This window comes from Manis pentadactyla, chromosome 14, assembly GCF_030020395.1.
Source record: "Manis pentadactyla isolate mManPen7 chromosome 14, mManPen7.hap1, whole genome shotgun sequence".
Lineage (NCBI taxonomy): Eukaryota > Metazoa > Chordata > Mammalia > Pholidota > Manidae > Manis > Manis pentadactyla.
In genome coordinates, this window is record NC_080032.1 from 35,475,886 (window position 1) to 35,497,536 (window position 21,651).

Below are 21,651 nucleotides of genomic sequence, written 5' to 3' on the forward strand. Positions count from 1 at the left end.
TTTGTTGCCTATTTATAGTTGCTCTTTATGTATTCTGGTTATTAATCTGTTATCTGTTAAATATGTTACATAAGCTTAGCGTCAAGGCCACATGAAAGATTTCATTTCTAGGCAAGCTCAGATTTGTGAAGCACTGTAATGAGTATCACTTGAAGACTCGCTGGGGGTGCTTTTTAGGTTCCTTTGGTTAGTCATCTTTATCCTTATCCCAGAGACAAAGTCAAACTGTCAGATGATTGTCAAGTTGCTTTGGACACTCAAACCAGACTGAGTTAAAAACCTGTAGGATTATTATGTGGCGCTGAGCCCTGTAATCTGCCTCAAAAGCTCACAAAAGGAATTTGGCCTTTTGCTGTTATGCTGCAGAGTGACTGGGAAGAAATAAGGTTTTGTTGCAAGTAGACTGTTTCTAAACCTTTAGCATTTCACCACATTCTATTCTTCCAAACATGAATCTTTTAAAAATATAAATATAAATGATGATATAAACTTGGCCTTATAGAGGTAAGTCTCTAGGACTGCTCCAAATTGACATATAACTATTGGTTTTGAGGATAGGGAACAGTAGCAAGAAATTAGTGCTGACTAGATCTCTCCTCTTCCATAGCCTTGTATTCTATGTGATGTACTAGGATTGGGTAATTTATATCACTGAAAGAAAGCAGCTCTTTAAATTACTGGCAAAATGACCAAACTTTTCTTCTGGGAGCAATGATAAGGGGGGAAAAAATGAGTATAAGAAAAAGTAAAGTACAAGGGACAAATATATTGCATTTGGCAGCAATATAGGCAGTATATGTAATGGGTGCTCAGATGGAAAAATCTTAGCCTTCTTGAAACAGACCAGTTTACCCATCTGGGTACAAGATGCTGGACACCAATAGCAACATTAACAAACTGGGTGTTGCTAATGAGGCTGAATCTCCAAGAAAAGGTTTGTATCTTTTCTTTGTACATGTAGAATGCTATAGTTGATGTTCTTGACGGTTGTTTCAACCAACCTGTAGCTGTCATGAATATTTAATTGCCTGAAATGACTAGGTTTTACAAAGGTTCTAAATTTTATTATTATACTCACTTAATTTAATATTATGGTTATCATGAAATATGTTACTTAGTTTTAATTCCAAATAATGGTTTAAATTGCATTCGTCCTTTTACTTCATTGAACTATTTTGAAGGTCTTGAATTTTCAAAGGGCCCCTTTAAAGAAAGGGTAAATGTCTTCAAATATGTTTTTAACTAGTAGTTTAATACCTACCTAGAAATTTTAAAGAGACTTTATCAAATTTCTTGGTGTCCTTTAAACTCTGGAATGGACTTGTATTTTTTATAAATAAAATAGTTAACTATTTAAAATTAACTGTGTTGCTGAGAACACAGCATCTTTATGTAAATATTAAAATTTGGCCCATTTTATTTTGGAGCACTTAGATTTTTGAGTTCTAATCATTTCACTGAAATTTTTCACTTATGGTACTCTATCTCTGGGAAACCTTCCTCCATCATTATTCTGGTACATTCCTTCTCTTTATTAGCTTTAGCCTTTCCTTATGGAATTGTTATTCATCACATGTTGAACCTCCTGGATTGATATGCTGTGTCTTTTGGTTTTGTCTCACTTAACTTTTATGTTTTGCTCTTTTACTCCGTATTCTGGGAGATTTCCTTGACTTTTCTACCCAGTCTATTAAATTTTGATTTTGACAAACAAAAGTTCAAGTGGTTTCAAAAAATTTTCTTCTTCCTTTCCTGGTCATTCCATTTTAACAGAATCTTCTGCGTGTGTATATATACATGCATATGTGTAAGCACACAAGCACACACTTGTATGTAAATATTGAGCTCCCTAAGTTGGAGGTGGGAAGAGCTTAATGGTTAAGTCATTCCATAGACTTTTAGTTGTTGCTTGCTAATCATTCATGTACTTGCTGGCTTACAGATTGTCACTTCTCTGTCATTCTACAAGGCAGATCTGTTCTCTCTGCTCTTTCAGTCTGCTTCTGAAAAAGATTCTAAGTTGCAGCTTTAATGTGGTATTAATTCTTCAAAAGCTTTCTATCCTTTTTATTGGCATCTGTAAGAATTTGTTGCCATCTTTTAGGCGCTGGTTTCACATGGTCTTTGTCCCGTCTCATTTTTGTTGCTCTTAAGTTGCTTATGGTTGTATTGGGGATCCATTGAAGTATTTTAATGATCGGAGTGATTCAAATTATAACTTTTTTAAGGAAAATTTCAAACATACTCAGAATACCGTGACAAACCTCCATTCCTATCCATTATATAGCTTCAAGAAATTATCAATACGTAGCCAATCTTTATTCATCTGTATCTATACCTATCTTATAGTTGTACTATCCCTCTGGGCTGTGTGTGTGTGTGTGTGTGTGTGTGTGTACATGTGCACATGCACTCAGAGACATAAAGTAAGCCGTCTTTTAAAAAGACAATTCTGGTACTAATTGGGTTAGGATTCAAAAAGGCTCACCATTGTAATTGGTTTCTCTCTCTCTTAAGGCTCTATTCTATAGCAGTTAATCTCTGTCCCTTCTTGCCATTTATTTGTTAAAGGAAAAAAAAACTTGCCAAGTAAAGTCTTCCCATGTACTAGATTTTGCTGATTGAGTTGCCATGATAGTTTTATGTTTTTGTTTTTTTAATGTTTTTATATCCCTCATATTTCCTGAAAATAGAAAATTCTGCTAAAGGCTTGAGCAGAATCAGGTCTGATTTTTTATTTGTTTGGGGGAGTTTTTTGGTATAAATTTTTATACGTAGTATTGTGTATTTTTGTTAAAAGGCATGCAGTGCTTCATTGTCTTTCTTCATGATACTGATACTGAACAGTGGGTTTAGGTGTTATCAGCCTTTCACATAACATTTTCAGCAGCCATTGGTCCAGATTACTTTTTTTAGAGGACTGCGTTGTCTATTTCCTTGTTTGGAAGGTCAGGAATGGAAACAAGGAGACCAATTAAGTTGTTGTAGATGGCAGAGATGATACTGTTCTGGTTTCAGATTACGAGTGGCAGTAGAGGTAAAGAGAAATAGGGAGACTTGAGACAGAACTTGTAGTGACTGGCAGCAAGAACGCTTGGTAGATGATCAATGCAGAGCAGAGATGAACTTGGAATGCGGATCCTACATTGTGTGCTTGAGCAGCTGAATAGATGATGATGTCATTCACTGGGATGGAGGAAGACTTAGAACAGGTTTGGAGGTGATGTTAAGTTTTCCAGTGTCATGTTAGCGATGCCTTTGAGCTATCCATGGGGCGGGGGGTGTTTAGGAGGGCAGTTAAACATACACGTCTGGAATTCAGAGATGGTCTAGTCTCAAGACAAACATTTGAGAGTTGTCACAATATCGAAAATATGTGGAACTGTTGAGAATAGATGAGGGCATTTGGAAAGTGTGGAGTCGAGAGAGGAGGAGGATATTCAACATGTAGTGGTTGGTAAAGGAGGAGGTAAGAGGCTGAACTAGAGGGACCTGTGAGGTCAGAGGAAAGACAAGGAGAGTATCCTATTGTAAAAGAATGGGAGGGTAGACAACTAACTTTTTATTTTTTAGTCACCTATGGTACAGTACCTTATAGGGACTATTGTTTTCTAATCTCAGTTGCTAACATAGCTGTTAAATAAGACCGAGGTCATTGCTAGATATGCAAGGGTATAAAACAGTTCAGAAATCCAAAGGCCTGCTGCTCATTGTTTTAATTAGAATAAGGAAGTATATAGTTTCAAGTGAAAGAGGAACTTTGGTATAAGAAACTACTTAATGTGAAACACAGTATATTTTGTGCATAAAAATCTATAGTGTTGTGAGTTCTTACTGAACTTGTTCACTGAAGAAAAGCCACACATACAAAAATTTTTTTTAATGTAACGTGTAAAGTTTTGGCTTGCTTTTTTGTTCGCCATGTAAGATGGAGCAGTTTTTCATCTTTTATATTAATTCAAAAGCAGAAATTTCAGGTTTTAGAATACATGTACCCATAAAAGTGAAATGGAAAGTTTGAGTAGCCATTTGAATATATGGCTTTACTTCGAAGGGGAAAAGAGAAAAGGGAAGGGATTTGATCATGTTAACATAAATTTACTTTTCTTATCTGAAACTTTGGGTACGAGTTGTGTTTTGGAATTCAGAGTATGCCAGATTTTAGAAAAGTAATATGGTCATGCACCATATATAACAAGTCCAGCTGGGTCTGGGTTTGCACTTAGTAATCAAGCACATTAATATTTTTGCAGTTAAAGGTATGCAAATTCACAGTGAATGAAATTAAGATAATATATAGCCTCATGTCCATTCCCACTATGTTTTGCCGTAAGACTGACTTCAAATCAGTTCAAATTTTGCCACTAAGTAAATTATAAAAGAAAAAAAGCTAAAGCTGGACTTTTAGAGCCTTTTGGCTCACAGACATACAGATGAGGGATTGTAGGCCTGTGAGATCTCGATGCTTGCTGAGAACAGTTTCCAACTGCACGTAAAGGCAGCAAAAGTAAAGCTTTATCCCTATTTGGGCTTCTTTTATTCCCCCCCACCTTTTTTTTTTACCTGTCCCTGCCCCCTTTCCTTCTCTTATTCTCTTTCTCAGCCTTTGCCCTCCTTCATTTCTTCCACCTCTATTTCAATCTCCTCCTCCTCCTCCCTTTCTCCATTTCCTTTCAGCCATCTCTCCCTGCTTCTCCTCCCGTGTCCATTTCCTCCCTTCTGTCACCGTCTCTTCTTCCTTCCCCTTCTCCCCCTCCTTCTCCTCCTCCTCTCATTTTTATCAGCTCCTGTCCTCCATTTTCTCTCCTTTACCATCTCCATCATACATGTAACCACTGCAGCCTGATCACTTTATTAGTTTCTATAGTTTCTAATATGTTCATCTTGTTCAGTTTCTGCACCAAACCATAGTATTGTCTTTTTGAAATATTGAAGTGAGAACAGAGGCTTCAACATAATCATGATTTATAGATTGCTTTCTGTATTTGATCCTTTTTTTGTTTGTTTATTCAGTAAATATTAAAGTACCTACTGTATATATATATCTTAGGTGATTTTTTACCAATTTACCTTCATTTACTAATGACCTCTTGATCTGTATCTAATCTTATGCCTGCCAGCTGCGTTTAAATTTCAGTTACTGTATTTTTATTTCTAGATGATCTCTGGTTGTTTTTTAAAAAATTGTGTCACTTTTATAATTTTTTGATCCTTGAAGTTATTTTTAAGTTTGCCTAGTAAAGCTGTCAAGTGTAGGTATTATGTAGTCTGTTCTTGATAATGCTAGGATTTGAAGTGGATCTGTTCTTATTGCCTATTTCTTTCTATTTATTCTTGCTCATGGTGTCTTGTTTCCTGTCATGTCGAGTGACCTTTGGAAAATTATTTGTGTAGAGTGTGTGAGGCCAGAGACTTCTGTCCAGGAAAATTATGCATTTGCCTTGGCTGTTGGGAGTGTAAGCTTACTGAGTTTAAGGGCTTGAATGTGTCAGCCATCCAAGCAGTTGACTTTAATGAAATACTCCTTTTGATTTACTTCTCTGTTGCTGCTCTCTTTTGAGAAAAGTTTGAAAAGAATAAAAGACTGTGAGAAGATAAGTGCTTACTGATGGTTCACTTTACCCCTGAAAGTATAGTTGTTCAGTGGGAAGAGTCTCCCCTTAAGGTCGGCATCTTATGTGGGTTTTAAATTTTTTCCCATTGCCCCACAAGGCCTTTAGAATAGAAGTTCAAAAGTACCAGTTTGTCGTTGTATTTCTTACTATTTTATCAGATATTGTTTTTAAGAACTTTTTTTGTATTATTTCATCAAGTGTTTATAGTTTTTTGCCTTCAGAGTTTTATTTCAAATAACCTAGTAATGCTTTTACTGGAGACTATTAAGTCTTTGTAGGGGGACTCTGTAGGGATGTATGAAATGTGCCATTCTGAGTATTGTTCCTCATATTGGAGATTTGACAGTGGGCAAAATAGACAAAAGTTTTAACCCTGTAGATAATACATTTCAGTGGAAGGAAGCAGATAATACATGAAATAAGTAAAATGTATAGATGGTAATTGCTAGGGAGAGAAATAAGAGGAGGGAGGTGGACTAGGTCAGTAGTGTCAGAATTTTGGAAAGTCTATAATTTTAGTATCCAGAGAAGACCTCACTGAGAACATGATAGATGAATAAAGGCATGAAGAAGGCAAATAAACAGTTTGGCTGTGGAGGGGAAGAACATTCTAGGCAAAGGGAACAAGTGCAGAGGCCCTGATATAAGTTGCAGCAAGGTGACTGGTGGGGCTAGATTGGAGAGAAAGATGGAGACCCAGTAGGAGATGAAGTTGGAGAGACCTACATGGTATCTCAGATCTCATAGATCTTAGTGCCCTGGAAGGTGTTTTAATGGAGTCCTAGCAGGATTTTGAGCAGTGATGTGATGTGACTTTGTTCAGCTCATTATGTTGAAAATAAACGCTAGGGGTACAAAGGATGGGTGAGATTCAGGAAGAAGAGTTAACTATGACAATTTTCCTGGGATTGTTCTAGGTATTGGGGTTATAGCATAAACAAGACAAAGTTCCTGCCCACTCCCAGTTCAGTTTCTAGTTTTCTCATAAAAATGCCTATTATTTTAGGAAGTGATAGGTGCTAGGAAGAAATATAACTGATTTGTTCTGATATTTTATAGTTAAGTAAGAAGCTTTTTTTTTTGGTATCATTAATCTACAATTACATGAGGAACATTATGTTTACTAGGTTCCCCCCTTCACCAAGTCCCCCCCACAACCCCCATTACAGTCACTGTCCATCAGTGTATTAAGATGCTGTAGAATCACTACTTGTCTTCTCTGTGTTGCACAGCCCTCCCATGCCTCCACCCACATTATACATGCTAATTGTAATGCCCCCTTTCTTTTTCCCCCCCTTATACCTCCCCTCCCACCCATCCTTCCCAGTCCCTTTCACTTTGGTAACTGTTAGTCCATTCTTGGGTTCTGTGATTCTGCTGCTGTTTTGTTCCTTCAGTTTTTTCTTTGTTCTTATACTCCACAGATGAGTGAAATCATTTGGTACTTGTCTTTCTCCGCCTGGCTTATTTCACTGAGCATAATACCCTCTAGCTCCATCCATGTTGTTGCAAATGGTAGGATTTGTTTTCTTCTTATGGCTAAATAATATTCCATTATGTATATGTACCACATCTTCAGAAGCTATTTTTAAGCCTAGAATATTTATAACCTGTATAAATTACAAAACATTTATACAGAGGGCTGTGATGATGACTTAGTTTATGAATTCTTTCAGCTTAGGGTCAAAAAGGTAAAATTTTATTGAAAGTATGTAAAAATTTATTTCCCTCTGTAGATTCGTCTATTTTTCTTTATAGTTTCCATTTTTTGCTTTATGTATTTGAAGCTGTGTTACTGGGGGTATAAAAATTTAGGGTTCTGATTTTTCCCTATTAGATTAACCCCTTTATTATTATTAAAAGTCTCTATCTCTAGTAATGCTTCTTCAAGCTGCTTTGTTTAAAATTAATGTAACTACACCAACTTTCTTTTAGTTGGTGTTCACCATGGTCTGATCTAGCTTTCTCGGTCACTTTTAACATTTATGTGACCCTATATATAAACTTTTATCTCATTCAAGCAACATATTTTTTAAAATCTAGTCTTGGCCTTTCACTCAGAATATTTAGTTCACTTACTGATATATTTGGTTTTATTTTTGCCACCTTACCTTTTATTTCTATTTTATGCACTTGTTTTATTTATTTATTTTTGTCTCCTCTCCTGCTTTTCAGTTAATTAAATTTTTATTTTATTTTTCTCTTACTAGTTTGTTAATATGTACCTTTACTTTAATGGTTACTCTAGAGCAGAGATTGGCAAACTGTTGCTTGCAGGCCAAATCCAGCTGTCCTTCTATTTTTGTACATAAAATTTTATTGAAACATAGTCGCACTCATTCATTTACATAACATATATCACTGGCTCGGCACTAAGTGTAATTGGTTGCACAGAGAGACTACATGAATGTATGGTTTGAAAAGCCTAAGATATTTACTATATAGCTCTTTGTAGAAAAAATTTGCCAACCCCTGCTGTAGGGCAGTGGTTCTTAAATTTGATCATGCATCACAATCACTAAAAGGGCTCGTTAACACACAGTTTGCTTGGCCCACCAATTTCAGAATTTCTGATTCAACAGATTTGGGCTGGAATCTGAAAATGTGTCTTTCTAACAAATTGCCATTTCTGGTATCTGCTGGTGCAGGAACAAATTTTGAGTTCCACTGCCCCAGCATTACAATACATATGCATCTTTGACATACTACAATCTAAAATAAACTACTGTGTTTACTACTTCCACAATAATGCAGAGAGTTATAACTTTGTTTACCCCTGAAGAGTGCTATTTTTAATTTAAATAATTTCGAACTGGCAACAACTCAAATGTGCATCAACAGTAGAATGGATATTAATAAATCATGGTACATTCATACACTAGAAAACTATAGGCAATGAAAATGAATCTTCCAAAGATTATATTGAGTGAAAAGCTAGGTACCAGAGTACAAATTATATGATTCCTTTTATATAAAGTTCAAAAATGGGTAAAAATGACAATGTTGTTAGAAGGCAAGACCAGTTAGCTTTGATGGAAAATAATGACTTTGAGGTGTCAGTGATGATGCTTACAGGATTCTGGTAATGATCTGTTGGTCTGGAGACTGGTTATATTGGCATGTTCATTTTGTGAAAATTCATTGAACTGTATAATTATGGTTTGTATACTTTTCTCTGCCTTACTTTGATAAAAAGTTAAAAATTAGTTTTCCAGTAGTTTGAGAATGTTAAGAGTTAATTTTTTTTAATGATGGAGAAATGTACTCTTTTCAAATCGTGTGTGTGTGTGTGTGTGTGTGTGTGTGTGTAGAAGAGAACACTGTTTCCATGGGAACTTACGGCTACTCAACTGTTTCAGTACCTATCTTCCTGTAAATTTGTGTGTCTGCTCTCTCTTAGCTACGTTGATTTACATGGTGGTGGCAAAAAAGTTTATTTGGAATTATATTAGTGTTTTTTTTAGCAGAGCAGTCTATATAAAGCATAAGTTTTAATTGATTCCAACTCGCTTCCTAATAATTTTATGCTAAAAAGGAAAACCTTTTTTTAACTAGAAGGTGCTTGAAAAAATTGTGCTGTTTAAGAAAAACACTTACTGAAATGGAATGTGGCTTTATATTAGGTCTATTCAATTCTCTAGTTTTTCCAATAAATATAACAGTCTTAACACTTGTCTGGAGTATTTTCTTTAAAATATATTTAATAGTTGGACTCAGAGTATCCCAATGTAGGGATGATTTAATTCTAGTTGATTTGAGAATATGTGTAGGTACAGGGAGCAGATTGAAAGGAAGGGTTTGGCATGGAGCTGAAGCCTGTGTGAAGCAGCTTCTCGGCCTCGCCCATCTTGTTTGCTGTGATTGGTCTGTGCGGGGTCCTAGAGAAGACCAGCTTCTCAGGCGAGAAAAATGCATGCATCTTGTGATGTGGGGGGAAGAAGAGAGGGAGGGTTTCATTTTATACAAGGAAATGATACTAGTGTGGCCATCATTCATAAATATTCCAAAAGGAGCTCTGTAGAATATCTTAGGGTCATTTATGAGAACAAATCATTCAGTTTGGTGTCTATGGCCTAAATAAACAGCTAATTGTAAGATCACAGAGTTAATTGTACACAGTAATGAGCACTGTGATAGTCCATGTTTTACTGATGCAATAGCACCCCAGCAGAACGAATATTGCATAAAACCTTATTTCCTATCTGTAAAATTTTCATGGGAGTTAAATAGGAGAAAACTAATTTAGGTTTATAAACCTTTAGTACTGAATGGCTTTGAAATTTTTGTAAAGAATGATTGCAGCTGCATAGAGAATTTTTTAAATACATGGAGAATTTTTACCTTTTCATCTGGCAGTAGCTGCCATAAGATGATGTCACCTTGTAGCTGATTGGCTGTTACAGTACCTAGGGCAGGGAAGAGAAAGAAAAATGCCGGCACAAACCTCACTGCTGGTTCTGTGGTTGTTTCTGTCTATTTTTGATAGAATCTTTGATTAGTATCGAATCTGCTGTATTTGGCCATGTGAACTATTGGGAGCGTCCTAGGGTGAGGGAAATTAAGAGCTTTCAGAGGAATGAGGCGACTGATTTGCAAACGGATCTGTGATTGTAAGTTGCAGAATCTGGGCATAAGGAATAAGGCAGGGTGTGCTGGAAGATGCACTATGGGAGGAGCTGGCAGAAAACGCTTATATGAATAGCAAAAAAATGAAAAAGGCTTTTTAACTTATCTTTAGAGTTAATATATTTGGTTTTACATTTTGACTTAATGTGTATATAGGTAGGTAATACAATACTGCAATCTAACTTTAAATCACACTGGGTTATTTTATATAGTGTTAGCCAACATATAAATGCTTATTCAAAGGAGCTTTATTTTGTGTTATATATCTCACAAAGTAATGAATTTATATACAGCTTTATTTGATTTTTGAGTCTTACAGGAAATGGAGCAAAGCATAGTTCTCTTAAAATACATTATTCTAATGCTTTGTGCAGATAAAAGCTTTGATGATGAAGAATCGGTGGATGGAAATAGGCCATCATCAGCTGCTTCAGCCTTCAAGGTTCCTGCACCTAAAACATCCGGAAATCCTGTTAACAGTGCAAGGAAGCCTGGTTCAGCAGGTGGCCCTAAGGTTGGAGGTAATGTAAATCCATTTAAAATCTGATGTGCATGCTTCATGCCCTTGATATGGCCACACATTCTTAGAACTTCAGAGCAATATGTTTATTCATGACTGCAGCACGATTGCAGATCTGGAGAGAATGTTGCAACAGACAGAAGAATGTGCTTTTTGAAAATGTTTATAATTGTATATTGCTGTTTCCTGTCAGAACATATGTGAATTATTGTTGTCTTGAGAGTATTTATTTTTCAGATGCCATTTTTAAAGGGAGATCTTTAAGGGAATTTTTTGGGGGGGTTGGGTTTTTGTTTTTTGGTTTTGAAGGAAGAGCAGATTTTTCAGAATTTGCCTATTAATTTTCAGGTGCTGTCACTGTTAAAGAAATACTAATTTATGTGACATTTCTGTACATTCATCTAGGTAGTCTTTAGTACTCCAACACTGAAAAAATGATTGAAGATAACTGAGTATTGAATCATTTGTCACAATAGGAAATGGGTGGTGGTCTGGGAAAATTGCCTCAAAGATGGTTCCTGGGTTAGATCGTAATAAGTGGGATAAAAACAGGTTTATGCAATTACATAATATATACATAGTATATACAATTACATATAGTAATTAGAAAGCCAGGAGTACTTCTCAGGTGCTATTCTCTGCTGGGTCTTTATGATAGAATGAATCCCATTAAGAATAAGGGAAAATATTTAAGGCTAAAAGGAGAGTAGTTTCATACTCTTTTTCTTTCCTTTTTTCTTTCTTTCTTTTCAATAAATTTGTTTTTGTTATAATTTGGGAAAACAGATTTTTCCTTCTTTATGATAACTGGTGGGAAAATAATAGTCTTCAGAATTTTGGTTTTTTCCCTTTTTTTTGTATATAGTTATTTCATGAAAAACAAAGGAAAGAAAAATAAACTATTTTGCATAGGTGTTTTTAAGTTGTGTTCTCTTGATATTTCTATACAACCAAACATTTTCTAAGTCATGGTAATCTCTATAGGAAAACTGTCATAAATGTTTCATTTTAACTGTCTTTAGTGTGTCATATAACTAGCAAGAAATTCTCTTAAAATACAATACAATACAATAAAATGTACATATATATATATGTATATATAAGCATATATATTTGTATGCATATACATAAATAGATAAGTAAAATGCTGTGAAATAGAAATATCCTGATTTCTCTGAATATTTTGAGTAATTTACACTTTAGTATTTTAATTATTTTCTTTTGGTTTTGTGATTATAGGAATATATTCTCATCCAAATATTATCATATCTTATTACATGATATTTTCTGTTATGCCTTCTTATCTCTGATAAATAGTATATGAAATTCTATGATTTCTTCCCTTTGTAACAAGTGGCTACCAGGGGAATTTTTTTTTCTTGATTTTGAGTTGAGTTTTTTAAACTGATTTTATCATTGTTTCAAGAAACTCAAATTTGACTTAAAATGGATTCATATTTGAAATGCATGGTGATAATATTTAACATTTTTATGAATCTGAGCCAGTGATTAATAATTAACTCTGTTTTTCATGTTTTACTTTCTTTGATGAAAACTGAGATTATAGTTTACCTATCAAAGGTCACTTAATTCTGATGTTAAATTGATAAAATCAGATATTCTTTTTAAAGAAACAGACTTCTTTAATGCCACCCCTTTCTCTGGTTTGTAGTCCTACCAGATAGGAAAATGTTAGGTAGAGTTCATGATTATAGCCATTAATCACTAATATAGATTATATCATCCATCTAGGCAGTGACCCTTGTGATAAAAATAAGGAAGAGACCTTCATTGCTTCCTCTCCCTCCTCCTTCTTTTGGCATTTGCGGATTCATTCTACAGTTTTTTGTGCTTTTGTTTGCCATAGCTCATTTAGGTTCACTGCCGATTTTTCCATCTAAGAATAGAGCTACAAGCCAGAGTATATTGGTATTGCTTCAGAAATTAATGCCATTCTTGTCTGTCAGTCCTTATTTGGAAATTTAAATTAAGATTTTCTGTTCTTGGCAGGCAGGGGCTTACTGATTTTTAAATTTGTTGTAGAAAGTTTTCTTAAGTTGTAGAATCTTTGAGTTAGAAGGAACTATTGGAGTCATGTTCAATTTGTTTTTTTGTTATAGCAATGCTTTTGTAATATTCCTGATAGATGATTATTCAGCATCTGATTAAAGTAACATATGTTCATGGATTAAAATTCAGAACAAAAATCACCTGTAAACCACTACCCATGTAGGTATGATCAACTGATAGATTAAGATGTACTTTGTCCCAATTATATTTATAATTACTTTTCAAATTATTTTTACACATACAGATATTTTCTTAGGGGGAAGTCATAATTGTTACCATTCACTATGTAGTTATATATACCACTTTTTAAATTTTGTACTAATATTTCACCCTGAGCATTTTCTCATTGTCTTACGTTATTAATTGAAAACTGTTTGTGGGTAAATAACACCTAGGCTGCATTCAGTATTTTCTGCTTTTAGAAACTGTGCCATCATCCTTTTATGTATATCTTTCAGCACATCTTAAACTATTTCCTTGGAAAAAATTTCTTAAGTTTACTGAATCAAAACATGCAGAGATTTCTCATGTTCTTTCAGTTTGGCTTAGTGTCCCCCAGAAAGGTTATAAGCCCATTTCAATTCTGGATAAATTAATTATTTTTATATTTCATTAAAATCTGCCTCCTTGTAGTTTTTAGCAGGGAAGATGAATTATTTGTTAACAAGATATTTTCAAGTATTTGAGGGTTGCCCTGTCTCTATAACTATTCTGTCTTCTGGACTGTACTTTCTCTTTCTCATAACTTTATGTGGAGTGATGATGATTCAGTCCAGACATTTTATTTGCTACTCCTAGGTGTATTAAGAAACAGATAGGTCTGATTAGTTTCTATTTAAAGGAATATGGTAGGTAGGAGTACCTAAAGATACCTGACATATTTCTATAGTATGTTAGGTAATAATTTTTTTTTTAATTCTTCAGCGTTCTTACATATATTCTGTCATTTAAACCTCAAGACCCCTGCGTTAGGTACTTTATTTTCCCAGCTTTACTGATGAGCAAACTACAGTTTGGAGAGGTTGAGTAAACTTCTTGTACTGGGCCACACATCTAGTAAATGGTCAAAACACAGAATTCACTTAGCTGCGTTGCTGCCAACACTAATCTCACTGGGTAAATAAGGATTCTTGTAGATCTGGTAGCTCTGAGATTATAATCTACAGTAATGATCACTACTTTTTAGTCTGTAAATCAATTATTTTTTTTAAATTTTTTATTAAGATATGATTGATATACACTCTTATGAAGGTTTCACATGAAAAAACAATGTGGTCACTACATATACTCATATTATCAAGTCCCCACCCATACCCCAATGCAGTCACTGTCCATCAGTGCAGCAAGATGCCAGAGATCCACTATGTCCCTTCTCTGTGATACACTGTTCTCCCCATGATCCCCCACACCATATCTACTAAACATAATACCCCTCAGTCCCCTTCTCCCTCCCTCCCCACCCACCCTCCAACACCCCTCCCCTTTGGTAACCACTAGTTCATTCTTAGAGTCTCTGAGTCTGCTGCCATTTTGTTCCTTCAGTTTTGCTTCATTGTTATACTCCACAAATTAGGGGAATCATTTGGCATTGGTCTTTCTCCGCCTGGCTTATTTCACTGAGCATAATGTCCTCCAGCTCCATCCATGTTGTTGCAAATGGCAGGATTTGTTTCTTTTTTATGGCTGAATAGTATTCCATTGTATATATGTACCACATCTTCTTTATCCTCCATCTACAGATGGACACTTAGCTTGCTTCTATACCTTGGCTATTGTAAAAAGTGCTGCAATAAACATAGGGGTGCATATGTCTCTTTGAATCTGAGAAGTTGTATTCTTTGGGTATATTCCAAGGAGTGGGATACCGGGGTCAAATGGTATTTCTATTTTTAGTTTTTTGAGGAACCTCCATATTGCTTTCCACAATGGTTGAACTAGCTTATATTCCCACCAGCAGTGTAGGAGGGTTCCTCTTTGTCCACATCCTCACCAGCATTTGTTGTTCTTAGTCTTTTCGATGCTGGCCATCCTTACTAGTGTGGGGTGATATCTCATTGTGGTTTTAATTTGCATTTCGCTGATGATTAGTGTTGTGGAGCATCTTTTCATGTGTCTGTTGGCCATCTGAATTTCTTCTTTGGAGAACTGTTTCTTCATATCCTGTGCCCATTTTTTAACCGGGTTATTTGCTTTTTGGGTGTTGAGGCATCTAAGTTCTTTATATATTTTGGATGTTAATCCCTTGTTGGAATTGTCATTTACAAATATATTCTCCCATACTGAAGGATGCCTTATTGTTTTGTTGATAATGTCCTTTGCCGTACAGAAACTTTTTAGTTTGATGTAGTCCCATGAGTTCATTTTTGCTTTTGTTTCCCTTTCTTGAGGAGATGGGTTCAAGAGGAAGTTGCTCATGCTTATATTCAGGAGATGTTTGCCTATGTTGTCTTCTAAGAGTTTCATGGTTTCATGACTGTAAGTCAATCATTTTAAACCTCAGCTAGTATGATCCCCAGCAAATTAGAATACTGAGAAATGTGTAAACTTAAAATTTTTCCATTGTTAGTAGAGATGCTTGTTGTATTTTCTTGTTGAGATTGCCTTTTTAAACTTTATTTTCTGAGTTATCATATCCCTATTCCTGTACCAATTATTTTGACTGCTATTCTTTTTAAAAAATAAAGATTGAATTAGATGATGATGTAATTGTTATTGTTTATAATTTTTGTGCTGGATTTTGGGGTTAGTGGTTTGGCATTGAAGCTTCTGTGTAATCATTGAAACATACCATGAGGCAGGTCATCAATTCTCAAGATTCTCTTGTTCTCTTTTGCTCACTTAAGTAGAGTATTTTCTCTCTACTATTTCCTTCTAATATTAAAGATTACTTTGAAATGGTTTTAACTTTCAATTTTTATAATTAGGTAATTACCATCTTTTCAAATTCAGTAGTACTTTATTCATCTTACAGGATATTTTACATTTGTTTTACTTCACTAATGTCTGACCTGAGGTTTTGTTACCAATGTCCACATATCTATTTTCCACAAATTATGCTAATCATCCTCATTTTTTCCTCTCATGCAAACACGGTTATTTTTTCTTTTAAATAAATAAAGATAATGAGAAACAGTATATATTTAACAAAACAAATCTCACAGAATTTGTTGTTTAATCTTGGATTCTAAATTTTTAACTGATAAACCTCAATTTTGTGTTTTTGAACTTTATATAAAACCAAATTATTTTCGATGTGTGTGTTTTGTTTTGTTTGTTTTCTTCCTCTGTTCCTTTTATGACAGGGGAGATACGAAATCCAGAAAATTTTAGCCCTGAAGGGTCTTAAAAATGATCTGACCCTGATTCAGATGAAGAGACTGAGCCTCAGAGAGTTAAATGATGTATCCAGGATCAGTTACTAGCAGAGATGAAATGAGAACCCAGTGCTTGGCCCACTGTCCAGGGCCTAACTAACTCTGCATGTGATAAATGTTTTCTTATTTTTTTGCCAGATAGCAAAACACTATTATTGACATTTGGAATTCAGAGATTGGCCAGTCTCCACTCTACTATCTTAAAGTGCTCTGACTCTCTCGTTACTAACTACTCATCATAAGATGCCTTGCTTCTATCTTAGCTTTAGTTTTAAGGTAAACATGATTCAAGTAATTAACAAATAAGTTATTTTAAATGTAAATCAATAAATTACCTAATTGTTTACAGTGTGTAAGAATATACATGTTTTGCTATAGTTGTATTCTTTGACCTCCGTTTTGTTTTACCTCTTGAGCAAAACTTTGTAATAAAGAAATTTTATTGTGCAAGGTTTTATTTTGAGGCAGCCAGAATGATTAAGAGGGAAAATAATATAAACGTCAGACTATTTCTTTTTTTTAATTAAGGTATCATTGATATACAGTCTTATAAAGGTTTCACATGAACAACATTGTGGTTTCAACATTCACCTGTATTATCAAGTTCCTCCCCACATTTCATTGCAGTCACTGTCCATCAGTGTAGTAAGATGCTATAGAGTCACTACTTGTCTTCTCCATATCAGCCAAACTATGTTGATTGAAATTAATGAGCAAACTGAAGACCCAGTCTCTCCATGGAGAAGTTCCTGTCTTTATCCACAGCTGTATAAAGAACCTACTGTGTGCAAGGCTTCATGTTAGGCTCTGAGGAGATATATGGCATGTTCAAGGTTTTAAACTTACAAAATAATTATAGTATCTGTGCATGCTCATTAGTCCACCAACCAGTGTTAATATTGTTAGCATTTTGGTCCTTCTATACTTTTACCTATACTTTTAGACTGAGATTTAGGTGTTAGATAATTTATAGTCACATACAGGTAGGTAATTGATTGAAGGTTTGCCTCAGAAAAGAGTGAACTATCAATATAGATCCCATGTGTGAGGAATTTTTCATTAGTTAGACTTGATAACACTTGCTCCATATAAAGCAGAAGTTTGTAATAACTATAGTTTCGGGCTTCTATTTATCACATATAATATAGCTAAATTAGTAAGCATTTCTATGATGGTCATCTTGTAAATTTAATTTTTTCATTAACTTACCATTTTTCTTTTTTAGAACCAATTTATGTGTTTCTTACTAATGAAAAGAATTGAAACACATAATTCAATTTTTTAAAATATAAAAGGCACCCTCGCTTTTAAGTCAAATAATAGAGTGATGTTTGAAAAAAAAATCTTTAATAATGCCTTGGCTCTGTAATCCCACTACTCTTAGGTAATCAGTGTTAACATTTGGTGTGTACCCTTCCCATCCTACTCCATGTCCATTTTTGTAGGTACTCAAGATGAGATTTTATTTTTGCCACCTCAAACATACTATAAACACTTCTAACTTGCTTTTTTCACAAAACATCCTCCCTTCCTTCAAAATCAAGAAAGCGAGCTATTGTATCCTTGCAATCGCTGTATAGTATTCCACAATTATTGATTTACCATGACTTACTAAATTTTCTTCTGCATGGTCATTCAGGTTGCTTGCAACTTTATGCCATTATAAAGATCTCCATGTATTGATGAATGTGGACATTCTAGTGCTTCTATCTGTAGAATAGATTCCTCTAAATGAAATTGCTCAATTAAAGGTTGTGTGTGTATTTAGTTGTAGTAGACATTTTACCTCTCTAGCATTGCATATAACAGCCTCATTAATTTTTGCCATTTTGATAGGGAAAAATGATGCTTTTTAAAATTTGCATTTTTCATCCACCTATCCATCTGGCCTACAGCTAGCAGATATTTATTGAAAGCTTCAGTGTGCTGCTACATCCATAATTTCTCGGATATGTCAGTGAGCAGAAACAAAAACTGCCCTCCTGTAGTTTATATTCTAGTGAAGTTCAGAATATTTAAATCCATTAATAGGAATTATCAGATCCTCTTTAGTGAGTTACATGTTGTTATCACTTGCCAATCTTTTTATTGTTTTGTCTTCTCATCAGTTTGTAATTTAAAAAATATTAGACCTTTCATTCTTTTCTTAAAAGTTACAAATATTTTCTCAGTCTCTCCTTTGTCTGTAGCATTTTTACATCAAGATTTAAAATTTTTCATTGTGGTAGGTCAAATATCTGTCCTTTTTCTTTTGAGTTCTAAATTTCCTGTCTTGAATAAGAAGGACTATTGTCCAGTCACAAGGTTATACAGGCAGTCTAATTGATTCTAAAACATTAATTATTTTGCATTTAGTTTGTTCAGTATATCTGGAATTTATATAGGTTTATAGGTTGACAGCATATCCATTTCAGTTTATCTTCTTCCTTATACATGGCCAGCTAACATCCATGCAATTAAATAAAACATTGTTTACATCATTGAATTGAGATACTACTCTGTATCTTTTGGTTAGTTTCTATAATTTCCTTCCATTTTTCCTGATCTATTTGTCTGTACATACTCAGGCTTCATAGTGGTCTCCCAAACTTTTTATTATGAACAATTTTGAGCATACAGCAGAGTGACATACAGTGAACACTCACCGCTTAGATTTAATACTGGCATTTTGCCATATGTACTTTAACTCTCTATATATAGATTATACTCTCACACAATATTCTTTTTTTGTAACAACATTTGGCAAATAAATTGTAGATATCGACATTTTGGTGATAAATATTTAATATGCATCTTCTCAGACTTAAAGGTATGCTTCATTATAACCTTAATACCATTATTATATACAGAAAATTTCATCAAGTTATGTATAAAACAATCCCCTTACCAATTTTATTTCAAGCTACTGATCTTTTTTTGAAGAATCTAGGCTAGTTATCTTTTGGATTGTCTCATGTTCTGGATTTGTCTGAATTCTTTGTGATTTTTTTAAACTTAATTTTAATTGAAATATAGTTGATATACAATATTGTATTGGTTTCAGATATACAACATAGTGATTCAACAATTATATATACATTACTGAATGTTCATCACAATAAGTGTAGTTACCACCTGTCACAGAGATACTACAATAAATTATTGACTGTGTGCTCTCTGCTGTTCTTTCATCCCCATGTACAATTTATTTTATAGTTGAAAGTTTGTATCTCTCTAGCCCTTTCACCTGTGCCCATATCCGCCTCCCCTCTGACAACCACTGTGTGTTTGAGTCTATTTGTTTTGTTTGTTCATTTGTTGTATTTTTTAGATTCCACATGCAAGTGCAGTCATGTGGAATTTGTCTTTCCATCTGACTTATTTTAGCCTAATACCCTCTAGTTCTGTCCATGTTGTCACAAATGGCTGGATTTCATTCTTTTTTTATATCTGAGTAATATTCCATTATATATATGTACCATGTCTTTATCCATTTATCTATTATTGGATACTAAGGTTGCTTCCATATTTTGGTTATTGTAAATGATGCTGCAGTAATCATTAAGTGCACATATCTTTTGAAATTAGTTATTTTGTTTTCTTGGGTTAAATTCCCAGAAGTGGAATTACTGGGTCGTATGGTATTTCTGTTTAGTTATTTGAGAAACCTAAATAGTATTTTTTTTCTATAGTGACTATACCAATTTACATTCCTACTAACGGTGTATAAGGGTTCCCTTTTTTACACTTTGTGATGTTAACTTGTTCCTCTAGCCCTTTTATTTTCTGTAAGTTATTCTTAAACTATATACTTACCATATTCCATGTTCATGGACAGGAAGACCCAGTATCACAAAGATGACCAGTCTTCCCAAAGTAATACAATAATAATAAGCCTCCAATAGGTTTCTTGTAAAACTCTGCCACATGATAAAAGAGTGATTTAGAACAATTCAATAATGTCCTAAAATTCAACAAAATGCTGAGATAATGGGTTATCTAGTATAAAAAAGAAGGTATTTCCTTACCAAATACTGAAACTTACAGTAGACATTCTGATTCTCATGGGAAAATGGTAGGCATCCAATTTCAAACAAAATGCTCAAGACCAAAAAAAGCAAAAATTACTTACAGCACATACTTATAATACAACTAAGAGAAGATAAATAACACTTCAGACTTCAATTTACAAGTAAATGGGGAAGTATGAACATCCAAGACCAGCAGTAACAACTGCAGAGTCCTCAAGAGAAAAATCAGAGGCAATCATATAGAATAGAGGATCCTGGTAGTGGTGAAGCACTTCCATTCTATATTCAAGTTTCCTCAAATGTCCTAAGAATATTTTTTGTAACAAGTTATTCTGTGGGGCCAGGAAGAAAAATTTGCTGTTTCTTAATTCAGGAATGCCCTCTTCTGTTGGTATAGTGAAATACAGCCTGTTTTCTTTACTAAATGATACGTGGGGGGCTTTTCTACTTCTGATATTGTGATACCATCTTGTTTCAGTTGAGCCCTTATTTTCTTTTTCTCTTTCCTTTATCCACCATGCTTCCAAGGGTTACCTCTACCTTCTAAGTGTTGGGGGGATACCTTAGTTCATATCTGTGTTCACTACTACCAGGATCCTCTATTCTATATGATTGCCTCTGATTTTTCTCTTGAGGACTCTCAGTTGTTACTGTTGGTCTTGGATGTTCATACTTCCCCATTTACTTGTAAATTGAAGTCTAAAGTGTTATTTATCTTCTCTTAGTTGTATTATAAGTATGTGCTGTAAGTAATTTTTGCTTTTTTTGGTCTTGAGCATTTTGTTTGAAATTGGATGCCTACCATTTTCCCATGAGAATCAGAATGTCTACTGTAAGTTTCAGTATTTGGTAAGGAAATACCTTCTTTTTTATACTAGATAACCCATTATCTCAGCATTTTGTTGAATTTTAGGACATTATTGAATTGTTCTAAATCACTCTTTTATCATGTGGCAGAGTTTTACAAGAAACCTATTGGAGGCTTATTATTATTGTATTACTTTGGGAAGACTGGTCATCTTTGTGATACTGGATCTTCCTGTCCATGAACATGGAATATTTTCCAGTTATTTTAGTATTCTTTAATGTCACATTAATATTTATTTTTCCCCAAAAAGTTTTTCACTTTGTTTTGTTTGGTTCATTCCTCAGTATCTCAGAATACTTACTACTATTAAATGTAGTTTCTTTTGGAAATTATAAAACTTTGTGAAAGAAATTTTAAAAGTAATAAATGCACATACATTCCTAGATAGAAAGACAATACAAGGATGGCAGTTCTCCCCAAATTCATCTATAGGTTCTTTAGATTCATCTATCTATAGATTCATGTAAGGATTTTTTTGAGATACAATTAACACATTTAACATAAGTTTAAGTTGTACAACATGATTCTTTATGTGTATATATTGTGAAATGATCACAGTAAGTCTAGT

At 34.2% G+C, this 21,651-nt stretch overlaps 1 protein-coding gene across 39 annotated transcripts in view; it reads left to right on the plus strand.

Annotated features, from left to right (window-relative positions):
- CLASP2 (cytoplasmic linker associated protein 2) overlaps nucleotides 1–21,651 on the plus strand; it is a 207,596-nt gene that overhangs the window by 69,879 nt on the left and 116,066 nt on the right. For 22 of the 39 annotated variants that reach the window (XM_057491788.1, XM_036892293.2, XM_057491791.1 and 19 more), the window contains exon 8: nucleotides 10,616–10,762. In XM_057491788.1, the coding sequence (XP_057347771.1) occupies nucleotides 10,616–10,762 (147 nt within the window). Of the gene's footprint in view, nucleotides 1–10,001; nucleotides 10,226–10,615; nucleotides 10,763–21,651 lie in introns of those variants that run through there. The other 17 variants (XM_057491808.1, XM_057491813.1, XM_057491812.1 and 14 more) reach the window with 7 other exon arrangements.